At 45.6% G+C, this 14087-nt stretch overlaps 2 protein-coding genes across 2 annotated transcripts in view; both read left to right on the top strand.

Moving 5' to 3' along the window:
- LOC146972713 (neural-cadherin-like) overlaps window positions 1-14087 on the top strand; it is a 209237-nt gene that overhangs the window by 188870 nt on the left and 6280 nt on the right. Inside the window, exons 31-37 of the mRNA XM_085802145.1 lie at window positions 5008-5222; window positions 7203-7330; window positions 9067-9194; window positions 9348-9459; window positions 11691-11871; window positions 12886-13052; window positions 13681-13948. Of these exons, the coding sequence (XP_085658271.1) occupies window positions 5008-5222; window positions 7203-7330; window positions 9067-9194; window positions 9348-9459; window positions 11691-11871; window positions 12886-13052; window positions 13681-13948 (1199 nt within the window). The remainder of the gene's footprint in view (window positions 1-5007; window positions 5223-7202; window positions 7331-9066; window positions 9195-9347; window positions 9460-11690; window positions 11872-12885; window positions 13053-13680; window positions 13949-14087) is intronic.
- Window positions 1023-2485, top strand: LOC146972714 (E3 ubiquitin-protein ligase TRIM35-like). Its single transcript, XM_085803141.1, has one exon. It carries the CDS (start codon window positions 1023-1025, stop codon window positions 2415-2417), a length of 1395 nt encoding a protein of 464 aa, XP_085659267.1. The 3' UTR covers window positions 2418-2485.

Below are 14087 nucleotides of genomic sequence, written 5' to 3'. Positions count from 1 at the left end.
ACTAAATCAGACTGATACAGGATGCAGCTCATAACATGTGTCAAGTCAGTCTCACACACACACACACACACACACACACACACACACAGACTCTAGAACCAGCTCTGGAAACTGTTCTCAGATCAGATTGAGCCACATTTACACAAACAGGTTTCATACAGTTCTCAGGTCAGACTTTATTCCTCCTGTTGCTCCCAGTTGTACTTTACTGACTTATCTCTCAAAGCTCTATGCTTATTATGGGCTGCTTTAAAAAAAAAAACTTCTATACCATTGCTTCAGGCACCTTAATTTTCTAGAATTAGAAATGTGTAAACATTTTTGGAGAAATTGAACCACTTTTCCCCCAAATTTGTTCCTACAATACAATTCATCTGGACTGAGTTGTTCAACATTGAGTGATCTTTCAAAGCCCCGCCCCCTCACCTGGCTTCACCTGAGATAAACCAGGTTAGTGATTAATGCAGAGGACAAAGTCCCAGGAACAACTTTATTGGACTTTGTCAGTCCCAGAGACGCAGACTGAAGAAGAGACGATCAGATTCAGCTTTCTTTTCTTCTTTTTTCTTTACATCCCAATGCACAACAGTAATTTATTTAATTATCAAAGAACACATGAAAGGACCCTTTTTAAAACGAGGCACATGCCTAGAACTGCTCCTCTACATTAATCTGGACTAACCTGTTCAACATTCAGTCACTTTTCAAAGCTCCGCCCCCTCACATGACTCACCTGAGATAAACCAGGAAACAGTGCATTGGACTCTGTCAGTCCCAGAGACGCAGACTGAAGAAGAGACGATCAGATTCAGCTTCAGACCAAACCAACAACTTCCTGTGAGTGAGTCCAGCTACAACACTGCTGCTTCAACCTGCTGACACTCCACACACTGAAGGTGAGTTTGACTAAAACCTGGACTCAGAGTCACAGTAAACTTCAGTCAAGTCAGTAGAGGAGGGAGGGGAGCCATGACTGACTCTACTTCCTGTCTGCTGTGTTTTCAGCTCCACTCACAGACTAAATGGCTTCCAGACTAGAGGAGGATTTCTGCTGTTCGGTCTGTACCGAGGTCTTCAGAGATCCTGTTGTTCTGTCCTGCAGCCACAGCTTCTGTAAAGACTGTCTGAAGAGCTGGTGGAAGGAGAAACAAGATCGACTGTGTCCAGTTTGTAAGAGAAGATCTTCAAAGGAACTACCACCTGTTAACCTGGTGTTGAAGAACCTGTGTGAGAGCTTCTTACAGCAGAGAGAACAGAGATCTTCAGAGGCTCTCTGCAGTCTGCACTCTGAGAAACTCAGACTCTTCTGTCTGGACCATCAGCAGCCAGTGTGTCTCGTCTGCAGAGATTCAGACAAACACACCAACCACAGAATCAGACCCATCGATGAAGCTGCTTCAGACCTCAAGAAGAAACTTGAGGAAACTCTGAAGCCCTTAAAGAAGAAGTTAAAGGGTTTTGAAGAAGTTCAAGTGAAGTTTGGTCAAACAGCAGAACACATTAAGGTCCAGGCCCGACACACAGAGAGGCAGATTAAGGAGCAGTTTAAGAAGCTTCACCAGTTTCTAGAAGAGGAAGAGGAGGCCAGGATGGCTGCACTGAGGGAGGAAGAGGAGCAGAAGAGTCAGAGGATGAAGGAGAAGATGGAGGCTCTGAGCAGAGAGATAGCAGCTCTTTCACACACAGTCAGAGCCACAGAGGACGAGCTGAGAGCTGAAGACGTCTCATTCCTGCTCAACTACAAGGCTGCAGTGGAAAGAGTCCAGCAGCGCCCCCTGCTGGAGGATCCACAGCTGGACTCAGGAGCTCTGATAGACCAGGCCAAACACCTGGGCAACCTGACCTTCAACATCTGGAACAAGATGAAGGACATGGTCTCCTACAGTCCTGTGGTTCTGGACCCAAACACTGCTGATCCAGAACTCATCCTGTCTGAAGATCTGACCAGTGTGAGACTAGGAGACAAACAGCAGCTTCCTGACAATCCAGAGAGGATTGATTGTTACTGCTCTGTCCTGGGCTCTGAGGGTTTTAACTCAGGGACTCACAGCTGGGATGTCCAGGTTGGAGACAATAAAGACTGGACACTGGGTGTGTTAACAGAGTCTGTGCAGAGGAAGGGATTCAACATAGGGTCTGGATTATGGAGGTTATGGTTCTATGGAGATGAATACTTAGCATGTTCACCATCAACTCCATGGACTCGTCTCCCAGAGCAGAAGCAGCACCAGAGGATCAGAGTGAATCTGGACTTGAACAGAGGAAAACTGTCGTTCTCTGATCCTGATACTAACACACACATACACACCTTCACACACACTTTCACTCAGAAGATGTTTCCATACATTGCCACTGGTAGTAACCCAGTGAAGCTGTTACCAGTGAAGGTGTCAGTGACAGTGGAGCAGAGCAGTTAGAGATAAAGAGGACGATCATATTCATCATGTTGTTTAAAGGGAAAAGTCGGTTAATTTAACTTCAGCTGCAACAATTAACTGATTAATCAAACAATAATCGATCATTATTAAATTAATCGTCAACTATTTTGATAACCAAAAATAAAACATTTAAATTATTTTTTAAGAAATAACAAATGGCCACAATTTTAAGAAAAAAAAAGTCAAAATTCTCTGATTCCAGCTTCTTAGATGTGAATATTTCAGGTTTTTTGTTCCTTTATGACAATAAACTGAGTCTCTCTTTGGTTTGGGGACAAAACAAGACATTTGAGGACGTTGTCAGGTGGTTTAAGAAGATATTTCTAGACATTTTTTTATATTTTATTGACTAAATAACTAATCGATTGCTAACTAACTAATTCTCATTATTAGACTTTTCCTGATTAGTTTATCATTGATCTATCTTTATTCTAAGTTCTTCTTTTTTCTTTTTTGTAAAGGCATTTTCTGCCAATACTTTTTAAATAATTGTTGTCAGTAGTTTATAGAATAAAACAAGTAGTGTCTTATTTTTTTTCCAGAGCTGTATATGATCTATTATAATCTATAAAATTTAGTAAATTTGTGTCTCGTCACTTTAATGGTTTAAAAGTCAAATCCAACTTGTAGCAGCTGAATCTGGCAGATGGTTTCTCCTCCTCTTCCTCCTCTCTTCTCTCTTTATAAATAAAAGCCTATTAACACTGACGACGAACCAGTTCCACACTTACATTTAATTGACCCTTTGTCAAGGCCCCGCCCCCCACGGTTACTGTTGCTAGGTTGGACAAACAATGGTCACGGAAGGGTTAACTCCCATTGGAAACCATTGAAAATTAGGCAGATTTAAATTGCTTGTAAGGAAAGGAAAGGACGTGGCTCAATAGTGATTGAACGGGCATTACCCGACTTTTCCGAAAAATGGGGGGAAATCATTGTTTTGGTCACTCGCTAGCTAGTAGCTAACGACGCTAGCTAACGTTAGCTACAAGCTAACGCTTAATCTCCACCGATCTCCCGTTTCTCCTCGTAAAACTTCACAAAGTTCAAAAGACATTAGCAGCGGTAATGTTACGTTTGCTAAATAACTTTGAAGGTATTAGATCTTCTCTGTCTATGAACACGACCAGAGAGTGGACTGGAGGATGAATGAGCTTCAATAGCACAAAGTACAACCAGGGAAAAACAGGCTCACTTCTCATGAGGACTGCACACAACAACAACAACAAACAAAACTTTGCAGTTAACCCCTGACCTATGCCTAGAGCTCCCCCTAGTGGACCACCCCCAAACCCTATTATTAAGCTCAACTAACAGAAGGTTAAAGTAATATGTTATACAGTAGCCTACACATGGGCCAAGTAGCCTATGTTTATTGATGTCTTAGGTTTGGGGAATGGGATAAAAATGACTCCAGGAATACGTTCCAGATATCGTGAGTTGCTATTGCAGGAACCCCAGGCACATTTTAACCATATTGAAAAATTATTAAGTAGTTTTTGCCAAAAAAATTGCTGTCTACCTATCTCGTTTCATAGGGTTTCATTCCAGGGTTGTCCAACCTTAGAATGTTGCACAACACGTGACATGGGGAGAAGCGCTCTGATTGGTGGAACAGCAGACCAATCAGAAGGCCAACAAAGGGTCAATTAACAAGTGTTTCTGTCAAGGTTTGCTTTCTGTCTCTTTGTGTTTGTCTGACGCGTCGCAGTTCGTTTTAATTAATGTTTTCATCGTATCTGCAGAGAAAAACTTTTAATGGAGGAGTGGAGGCTTCAACAGACTAAATGTATTTAAATAGAAGTGAATAAACAACACAAGTGAAACGCACTTTGACACAGTTTTACAAAACAAACTCCTGCAAGTTTCAAATCCAACGTTGTTCAGTGATTTTATTTTGTGTTCAGTCCCAAGTTCATTTTTGTATTTATCTCTGTCTTGAAATTGTAGATATATTTTTTAAGTATCTCTTATATATATATATAGATATAGATATATAGATTTTCATAACTCTACAAATCTGCAGGAGAAAACGAAGCTCAAGAGACAAATTTTCAAACAAAAACACAATTTTAGCTCTTACTCTTGCTCTTACTTTTATGTATCATTCTGCAATTTTTTTTCCTCCATCCTTTAATCAATTCAGTTGTTTATCATTTTTTGACCAATTAGAAAAATCTATTTTCTATTTTCTTTTGTTTTAAAGATATTTTGTCAGAATCAGTTGTTTTTTTTCCCTCTTTGCTTCATTTTTTGTCTGATTACACACAGGAAGCAGTGGATTGTTGTCACCTGTACAAGTTGATGTTTCAAAATAAAAGTATTTGAAGCAGAATTGTAGCAGAGTGCATTAATTTATTTATTTTGAACATGTCTAAAATAAAAAATAATAATAATTATATGAATTGTAATAGGTTTACACAAATGTTCATATAAATATTTTGATATCCTTATTAATATCGTAGCGAATTAAAAACAGCTGAATTTTAATGATATACAATGTAATCAATAAATTTTATTAAATTGTGATTTTTAGTAAAGCATAATAAACTGTGTGTGTGTGTCTCAGGTGTCGGTGTCCTCCCATGTTCGACGGCCCCGAGTGTCAACAGACCAAACACAGCTTCGGCGGCCAAGGCTACGCCTGGTTTCCTCCCATGATGCTTTGCTTCCAGAGCCACATCTCCCTGGAGTTCCTGGCCGAGTCGCCCAACGGGCTGCTGCTCTACGACGGCCCCGTTGGCCCCGCCCACCCCGGGGAGCGCGAGGACTTCATCGCCATAGGTGAGACGTAGCGTCTTTGAGCTTTTAGAGTTTTAAAGGGATAGTTCAACATTTTGGCAAGTTGGCCCATTGCCATAATCCCTATAGTCATAGCAGTAGGTTCGTTACCTTTAATTGTCGGTGCAAGCTGTTTTTAGAACGGTGGAGCAGAGCCGTGAGCTGCTCAGAGCTATGCTACGGAGGCTCATGGGATTTTTTTTTGGTTTCCCTCATCAAACTCATCAAATACACAATCCAACAACTCCACAACGCTCTGGTGGACAAGTTGTGACCTGCACATTCACCACGCTATGAGATAATAACACAACGTTACCAGACAGAGTTGTTTTAGAGGGAAATTCATGCAAAACCGCTGATGCACGTTGCCTTCAGGGACAGTTTTTCATCAACAGTCTCTGCATTTCCCTCTAAAACAACTCTGTGTGGTAACGTTGTGTTATTATCTCATAGCGTGGTGAATGTGCAGCTCACAACTTGTCCACCAGAGCGTTGTGGAGTTGTTGGGTTGTGTATTTGATGAGTTTGATGAGGGAAACCAAGAAATCCCATAATGAGTCTCCGTAGCGTAGCTCTGAGCAGCTCGCGGCTCTGCTCCGCCGTTCTAAAAACAGCTTGCACCGACAATTAAAGGTAACGAACCTACTGCTATGACTATAGGGATTATGGCAATGGGCCAATTTGACAAAATGTTGAACTATCCCTTTAAACCTGACGGAGCAGGAGGCGGAGCCGCATATCTCGCTCCTTTTTTTTTTTTTTTAGCAAACAACAAAGAGGCTGTTGCCGTGACGACAGCATCTCTGTGGTACGCGGCGAGCTTTGTTAAAGTTTAATGTCAGCTCCCAGTGGGCGGAGTTAACGGATTAGCCTGCAGTGGCCTTTACAGCTGCATCATCATGTGGCTTTAACGTTATATAAGTGTGTGTGTGTGTGTGTGTGAGTGTGTGAGTGTGTGAGTGTGTGAGTGTGTGTGTGTGTGTGTGTGTGTGTGTGTGTGTGAGTGTGTGTGTGTGTGTGTGTGTGTGAGGGGATCAAAGATGGCTGCAGCATCGATCACTCACATGTTCAATAGCACGATACGCACACACACCAGTTGATGATATTCAGAGACACACACACACAGAGCTGAACGAGCAGATTCAGCAGCTTCACACACACACACACCGAGGTCAAAGGTCACGTGACCTCAGGTTAACACTCACACATGAAGAAAGTTTGTTCAGAAACTTTTTTCCTCCAGTTTCAAGAAAATAAAGAAACACATAAACACAGAGAGAGAAGAGATGAAGCAGAATGAATTTTGATGTTTGTAAAGTTTATAAAACCAATGATTGGACAAACATTAGCTACTATTTATGTGGGCATGTTTTTGTAATTAGTCATGGTTATCATAGATTAGCCGGGCTAACGGTTAGCTACCTGTTTAACTTTAATAACTCAGTGACTCAATAAACGCTCCATGAAAAAATATTTTCTCCAGCGGATATCTGAGTTCCAACATGACTGAGCTAACTGGAGTAGTTTCATGTCGTGTCCCACAACGGGAGGGTTTTAACAGCTGACGTCCTGCTGTTAGCTTAGCTACCGCCGTTAGCTTTGTTACCGCCATTAGCTTAGCTGCTGCCGTTAGCTTAGCTACTGTCGTTAGCTGTCCCTGTCAGCTGAGCCACTGATGCTTTCTTCCCCTAAAACTGAATAAATACCACACATAGCAGCACAAAACACACACACAGACATAGTAATGTTTCTTCAATCATTTCAGATTTGTCCAAACAGTGATAGTAGCATGAAAAACATGACATACTGTATGTCATGTTTTTCATGCTACTATAGCTATATTATAGCTAAACTCTCGTTTACTGTTCTCATTTTCTACCCGGAAGTCGTTGTAAACAACAAGGAGATTAGTTCTATAGGGATTATGGCAATGGGCCAATTTGCCAAAAATGTTGAACTATCCCTTTAACCTGTGTGTCTCAGAACTGAGGAACGGCGTTCCAGCTCTCAGCATCAACCACGGATCAGGAACTCTGACTTTGCAGCTTCCTCCGCGGTCGACGGTGACGGACCGGCGCTGGCACCGGCTGGACGTCGTCAGCGACGGGAAGGTAGGAGACCAGGGAGCTGTGATGTCACAGGGGGCGTGGCCTCAGGGAGCTGTGATGTCACAGGGGGCGTGGCCTCAGGGAGCTGTGATGTCACAGGGGGCGTGGCCTCAGGGAGCTGTGATGTCATAGGGGGCGTGGCCTCAGGGAGCTGTGATGTCACAGGGGGGCGTGGCCTCACCTGTTCAAAGTTCAAAGTTATCTTTATTGTCCCAGTTGGGAAATTGATTTGCAGCCAGGATGTCCAAAATACATAAAAACATACAATACCAATAAATACACATTAAACACACACACAGAGCAACCAACCTCTGTTAGGAAAAACAGCACATAGAGCAACACACAGAACACATAGTGGGCAGAGTAATTAAAGTCCCTAGAAAGTGACACTGGATTCGTTTTCTGAGTTAATCACATCGCAGACATATGTCCTATTAACCATCCTGCCAATTTTGGATGCTAGAAAAATTCGTTTAGTAGGTGAAATTAGGTTTTAAAATCATGACTAAATGAGGCAGTTCTCGCAGCTCTGGATGTCTGCTGCAGGCACAGAAGCCCCGCCCACTTGCTGAGCTTCATCAAGTTTCAACTGTCAATCAAATGGCCTACCGGCCGGCCAACTATGCTGATACTACTGCTAGCTGTCACATCGTACCCGAGCAGCTACGGGCTTGAGCTGGAGTCTGAGTCCAGCTCTTATCTGAATGTCTCGGATACACACTGAGCAGTGAGGGAAATATGCTGGGGCCGCTGCCGTCACCACACGAATCTCCACTACCCTGATAGCGTTAGCTCGGCGGCTAATAGCCCGGCGCTAACGCGTTAGCTCGACTAGCCCGGCGCTAACCGTTAGCTCTGCGGCTAGCCCCGTTCTTCCCGTTCACCCCGAGCCACTGCAGCATCAGACCCACGGCTCACCACCACAGCAGCGGGAGCCTTGAAGGCTACACCACAACAACAATGAGGGCCGCCACCGTCAGCACAGGACGACGGGCCTAGCGCTAGCCGCCGAGCTAACGCTGTCAGGGCAAGCGGAGATTCATCTGCTGACGGCGGCGGCCCTCAGTTTTGTTGCCGGTGTAGCCGTTGCTGTGGCGGTGAGCTGTGGGACGGACGCTGCAGAGGTTCACCTGGACTGTGGCTGTTTTAGCTTTTAGAGTTTTGCCGCCGAGCGCCGGCTGGTCCCATGGTGGCAGTCTCATTAGTTTGTTTGAATTAAAAGTGGAGCTTCATGTTTCACATAAGAGCAGCGCTGCCTCTGGGATCTGTATAGACTATGTTCAAATAACACCACATTTACATCAATAAATAAATGTTTTACAATGACCTGATAAGTCTGCATTACATTTTATTAAGACAGAGACCAAGCTAGTGGACTGGTAGCTCCGGCGGCGCTGGTAGCTCCAGGGGTAGTGGCAGCAGACGCTCGTTGGCATTCTTGAAGTATTTATAATATTACTGTGCACATGGGAGGAGTTATGAAAGTAGGGACGCCAGTGCGTCACGGCGTCCCCCTCTGTAAGCCCGCCCTTAAAAACAAAGACCACTGAAGCAGAGTGAAACTGTGAAACCCTAACCTCTAAAATTAAGCACTGCACAGAAATAAGTCTTTTTGCATGTTTTTATCAATACATTTCGAACACTTTTAATATATTTTGAAACAAAACTCCAATTTCACTTTCCAGGGACTTTAATTTTCAAGTGTGTGTGTGTGTGTGCGTGTGTGTGTGTGTGTTCAGGCCGTGCAGCTGATCCTGGACCAGTGTGGGGGCGTGGCCTCCAACGAGCCCGAGGGCGTCGGCGGAGAGGCTCAGGAGGTCGACCAATCAGAGTGCAGAGCAGCAGGAGAAACACCTGGAGACCAGAGGTGAGACACATCTGGACACGGCTGGCTCCGCCCCTTTAGCATGTACACCTGGTTCTCCTCATTCAACACCTCCTCCTCCTCCTCCTCCTCCTCTCTCCTCCTCCTACTCCTCCTCCTCCTCCTCCTCTTCCTCCTCCTCCTCCTCCTCCTCAGGTACCTGAACGTCTTCCAGCCTCTCCAGGTGGGCGGAGTCAAGGAGACGTCTCCTCACCGTCGTTACCGTGGTTTCACCGGCTGCGTCCGTAACCTGGTGGTCGACAGTCAGGTAACATTTTTACCCACAATCCTCTCTGTTCTGAGCTAATTTCCTGTTTATGATGATGATGATGATGATGATGGCTGTGTCCTAAATCCCCCCCTTACTCACTATATAGTGACCTCGCCATTTTGTAGTGGTGTCCAAATGTTTAGTGATTATTAATGTTCACTATAGTGACTGAATCTATCCCACAATTCACCACGAAATGTAGTGAACATCCGATGGTCACTAACCCGAGCAAGATATCCCATCATGCATTGCGGATGGCCGTTACCACACCAGCCCAGAGCGACCGGTGTAGCTACCAAATAAATCAAGTAGTGACCAGTGTAGCTACCAAATAAATGAAGTAGCGACCAGTGTAGCTACCAAATAAATGAAGTAGCGACCGGTGTAGCTACCAAATAAATGAAGTAGCGACCGGTGTAGCTACCAAATAAATGAAGTAGCGACCGGTGTAGCTACCAAATAAATGAAGTAGCGACCGGTGTAGCTACCAAATAAATGAAGTAGCGACCGGTGTAGCTACCAAATAAATGAAGTAGCGACCGGTGTAGCTACCAAATAAATGAAGTAGCGACCGGTGTAGCTACCAAATAAATGAAGTAGCGACCGGTGTAGCTACCAAATAAATGCAGTAGCGACCGGTGTAGCTACCAAATAAATGAAGTAGCGACCGGTGTAGCTACCAAATAAATGAAGTAGCGACCGGTGTAGCTACCAAATAAATGAAGTAGCGACCGGTGTAGCTACCAAATAAATGCAAGTAGTGACCGGTGTAGCTACCAAATAAATGAAGTAGTGACCGGTGTAGCTACCAAATAAATGCAAGTAGTGACCGGTGTAGCTACCAAATAAATGCAGTAGTGCAGCAGCCTCAATAAATGTGTCCGGGCTGCCAGAGTTGTCCGGTCGCGGCTTCCACAGACTCCCACAACAAACGTCGGAGCAAATTTCCTAACAAGTGTTATAAACTGACCACAGACTCTGGATAGCGATGCTAATTTCTGTTAGCCCGTCTATGGTGTTTTACAATATACGTTAGCATTAAGCTAGTGGACTTTATGCTTAGTTGTGACACTGGCTGTGTGTGTTTTGAACGTTGTTTCAAACTATGTGGGTTTGATTGAACTCTTTGATGCTTAAATATATATATATTGCCGCTTAATATATTGATTTACTACACCAGCCGTTACCATGGTTGTATCCATGGTACTGGCACCGGCCGCTACGATGGCGGTCGGAACCTTTTAATTACGCGACGTAATGCGTCATTAACTGTGCGGCGGAGTAGTGTCCCAAAGTGTTTTTTCATTTGACCAGTGAGCTGACCGAATCGCCTTGTTTACATTCTACTTCCGGGTAGAAAACCAGCACGTAATTTGAATGAGATCAATAGTAACAAACAAGAGTTTAGCTATAGTATATATCATATTTTTCACGTCCTATCACTGTTTAGACAAAGAAGAAACATTACTATTTCTTGTGTTGCTATGTGTTGTATTTATTCAGTTTGGGGGAATCACAGTGTCTAGAAAGCATCAGTGGCTCAGCTGACAGGGACAGCTAACGGCGGCAGCTAAGCTAACGGCGGTAGCTAAGCTAACGGCAGTAGCTAAGCTAACACCAGGACGTCAGCTGTTAAAACCCTCCCGTTGCGGGACACGACATGAAACTACTCCAGTTAGCTCAGTCATGTTGTAACTCAGATATCCGCTGGAGAAAATATTTTTTCATGGAGCGTTTATTGAGTCACTGAGTTATTAAAGTTAAACAGGTAGCTAACCGTTAGCCCGGCTAATCTATGATAACCATGACTAATTGCAAAATGCACACGTAAATAGTAATGTTTGTCCAATCATTGGTTTTATAGACTTTACAAACATCAGATTAGTCTAAACGGTGATATAGTAACATGAAAAATGAGATATAGCGAAACTCTCGTCCGTCACTATTGTTCTCATGCTGGTTTTCTACCCGGAAGTAAACACCAAGGAGATTCGTCCTATATAGTCACTATATTGAATTCACTATATAGTGAATATAGGGAGGAGGGAATGAGGGAGGGATTTCGGACACAACCGATGATGATGCTGCTGATGATGATGATGATGCTGATGATGCTGATGATGATGATGCTGATGATGATGATGATGATGATGATGATGCTGATGATGATGATGATGCTGATGATGATGATGATGATGATGATGCTGCTGCTGGCCCCGCCCCCTCAGGTGTACGACCTGGCGTCCCCCGGTGAGAGCGTGGACAGCGCTCCGGGCTGCCGGCTGACGGACGGCGTGTGCGTGACGGCGTCCGGCCCGTCCTGCGGCGTCCACGCCTCCTGTCTGGCCGACTGGGGCTCCTTCAGCTGCCACTGTCGCCCCGGTTACAGCGGACACAAGTGTGACCGCGGTGAGTTCACGTCAGAGTGTCTGTGTTTTACCGACTGTCAGTGAAGTACACACACGTCTGTCAGTCCTCCTCTTCTTTTCTCCTCCTCCTCCTCTTCTTTCTTCTCCTCTTCTTCTTTCCTTTCTCCTTCTCCTCCTCTTTTCTCCTCCTCCTCCTCTTCTTCTTTTCTCTTCCTCCTCTTCTTTCTTTCTCCTCTCTCCTCTTCTTCTCTACTTCCTCCTCCTCTTCTTCTCTACTTCCTCCTCATCCTCCTCTTCTTCTTTTTTCCTCCTCCTCTTATTCTTTCCTCCTCCTCTTCCTCTCTCCTACTTCCTCCTCCTCTTCTTCTTTTCTCCTCCTCCTCTTCAATCTTCCTCTCTCCTACTTCCTCCTCCTCCACTTCCCTTTCTCTTCCTCTTCCCCCTCCTCCTCCCCCTCTCTCCTCCTCTTCTTCTTTCCTCCTTCTCCTCCAATTTTTTTCTCCTCCTCCTCCTCTTCTTCGTCTTCCTCCTCCTCCTCTTCTTCTATTCTCCTCCTCTTCTTCATTCTTCTTTTCTCCTCCTCCTCTTCTTCTTCCTCCTCTTCCTCTCTTCTCCTCCTCTTCTTCATTCTTCTTTTCTCCTCCTCCTCTTCTTCTTTCCTTCTCCTCCTCCTCTTCTTCCTCTCTCCTCTTCTTCTTCCTCCTCCTCATCTTCTTCTCCCCCCCCCTCTCCTCCTCCTCCTTCCTCTTCCTCTTGTTCTCTTCTTCTTCCTCCTCCTCTTCCTCCTCCTCTTCTTCTTCCTCCACTTCCTCCTCCTCCTCCTCGTCTTCCTCCTCCTCCTCCTCTTCCTCCTTTCTTCTTCTTGTCTGTCTGCCTCAGTGTGTGTGTTTTCCCGACTGTCAGTGAAGTAGACGTCTCGTGTCCCTAACATGGATGTTTTATATATATATTATATTATATTATATTATATTATATTATTTTATATTATATTATATTATTATTATTATTAATTTATCCCTAATACTCCCTAACCCTGTGCCCCTCCCCCCTGCAGCGGTGCCGGAGGTTTCCGTGGCGACGGGCGGCGTGCTGCGGCTGCAGCTGAGAGGAGGAGGCAGCTCTCGCCGCACCGACGTCCAGCTGCTGCTCCGGACCAGAGCCACGGCCGGAGCCCTGGTTACCGTGACGACACGGGACTACAGCGAGTACATCGTCCTGGAGGTCAGCTCACCTCCTCTTACTCCTCCTCTTCTTTTCCTCCTTCCTCCTCCTCCTCCTTTCTTCTTTCCTCCTCCTCTTCTTCTTCTTTCCTCCTCTTCTTTTTCCTCTCTCCTCCTCTTCCTCCTCCTCTTCTTCATTCCTCCTTCTCTTCTTCATTTCTCCTCCTCCTTCCTTCTCCTCCTCTTCCTCTTCATCTCTCCTCCTCCTACTCCTCCCTCCTCTTCCTTTTTCTCTCTCCTCTTTTTCTTCTTTCCCCCTCTTCCTCTTACTTCTCCTCCACCACCTCCTCCTCCTCTTCTTTCTCCCGCTCTTCTTCCTCTTCCTCATCTTCCTCCTCCTCCTCCTCCTCCTCTTCTTCATTCGTCCTCCTCTTCCTCTTCTTCTTCCTCCTCTTCTTCCTCTCTTCTCCTCCTCATCTTCTTCCCCCACCTCCTCCTCCCTCCTTCCTTCCTTCCTTCCTTCCTTGCCGTTTCACCCTCCACATTTTAGTTGCCCCTTGGGGATGAATAAAGTTTTTTTTTTTCATTTGAATTGAATTTGAACATCACCGTCTCCTAACCTCTAACTCCTCCTCTCCTCCTCCTCTCCTCCTCCTCCTCCTCTCCTCCTCCTCCTCCTCTCCTCTCAGATCGTGGAGGGCCTCCTCTCGGTGCGGGCCGACCTCGGCGGCGGCGCCTCCTCGCTGCGTCTCCCCGGCCAGCGCGTCGACGTCGGCCAGTGGCTGCTGGTCAGCCTCAGTCGCCACGACAACCTGTTCACGCTGCGGCTGGAGGGAGGAGGCGGCTCGCGGGAGGCGCGGGCGCGGCTCGGGAACCGGAGGGAGATCGTCGTCCACCCGGCCAGCGTCACCGTCGGCAACGGGCCGGTCGCCGGGGACAACAAGGCCGACTTCCACGGTGAGAGGAAGACGCCGGAGTCGGAGCGAACGACGGCGAGGGGGCGGAGCCAAGTCTAACTGTGTCTCCTCCTCCTTCCTCCTCCTCCTCCTCTTCCTCCTCCTCCTCCTTCCTTCCCCTCCTCCTCTTTCTCCTCCTT

Source organism: Trachurus japonicus, chromosome 16 (assembly GCF_045865225.1).
Source record: "Trachurus japonicus isolate A0001 chromosome 16, Traja_1.0".
Lineage (NCBI taxonomy): Eukaryota > Metazoa > Chordata > Actinopteri > Carangiformes > Carangidae > Trachurus > Trachurus japonicus.
The sequence above is the reverse complement of the archived record's forward strand: the minus strand, read 5'-3'. Positions and strand labels throughout refer to the sequence as shown.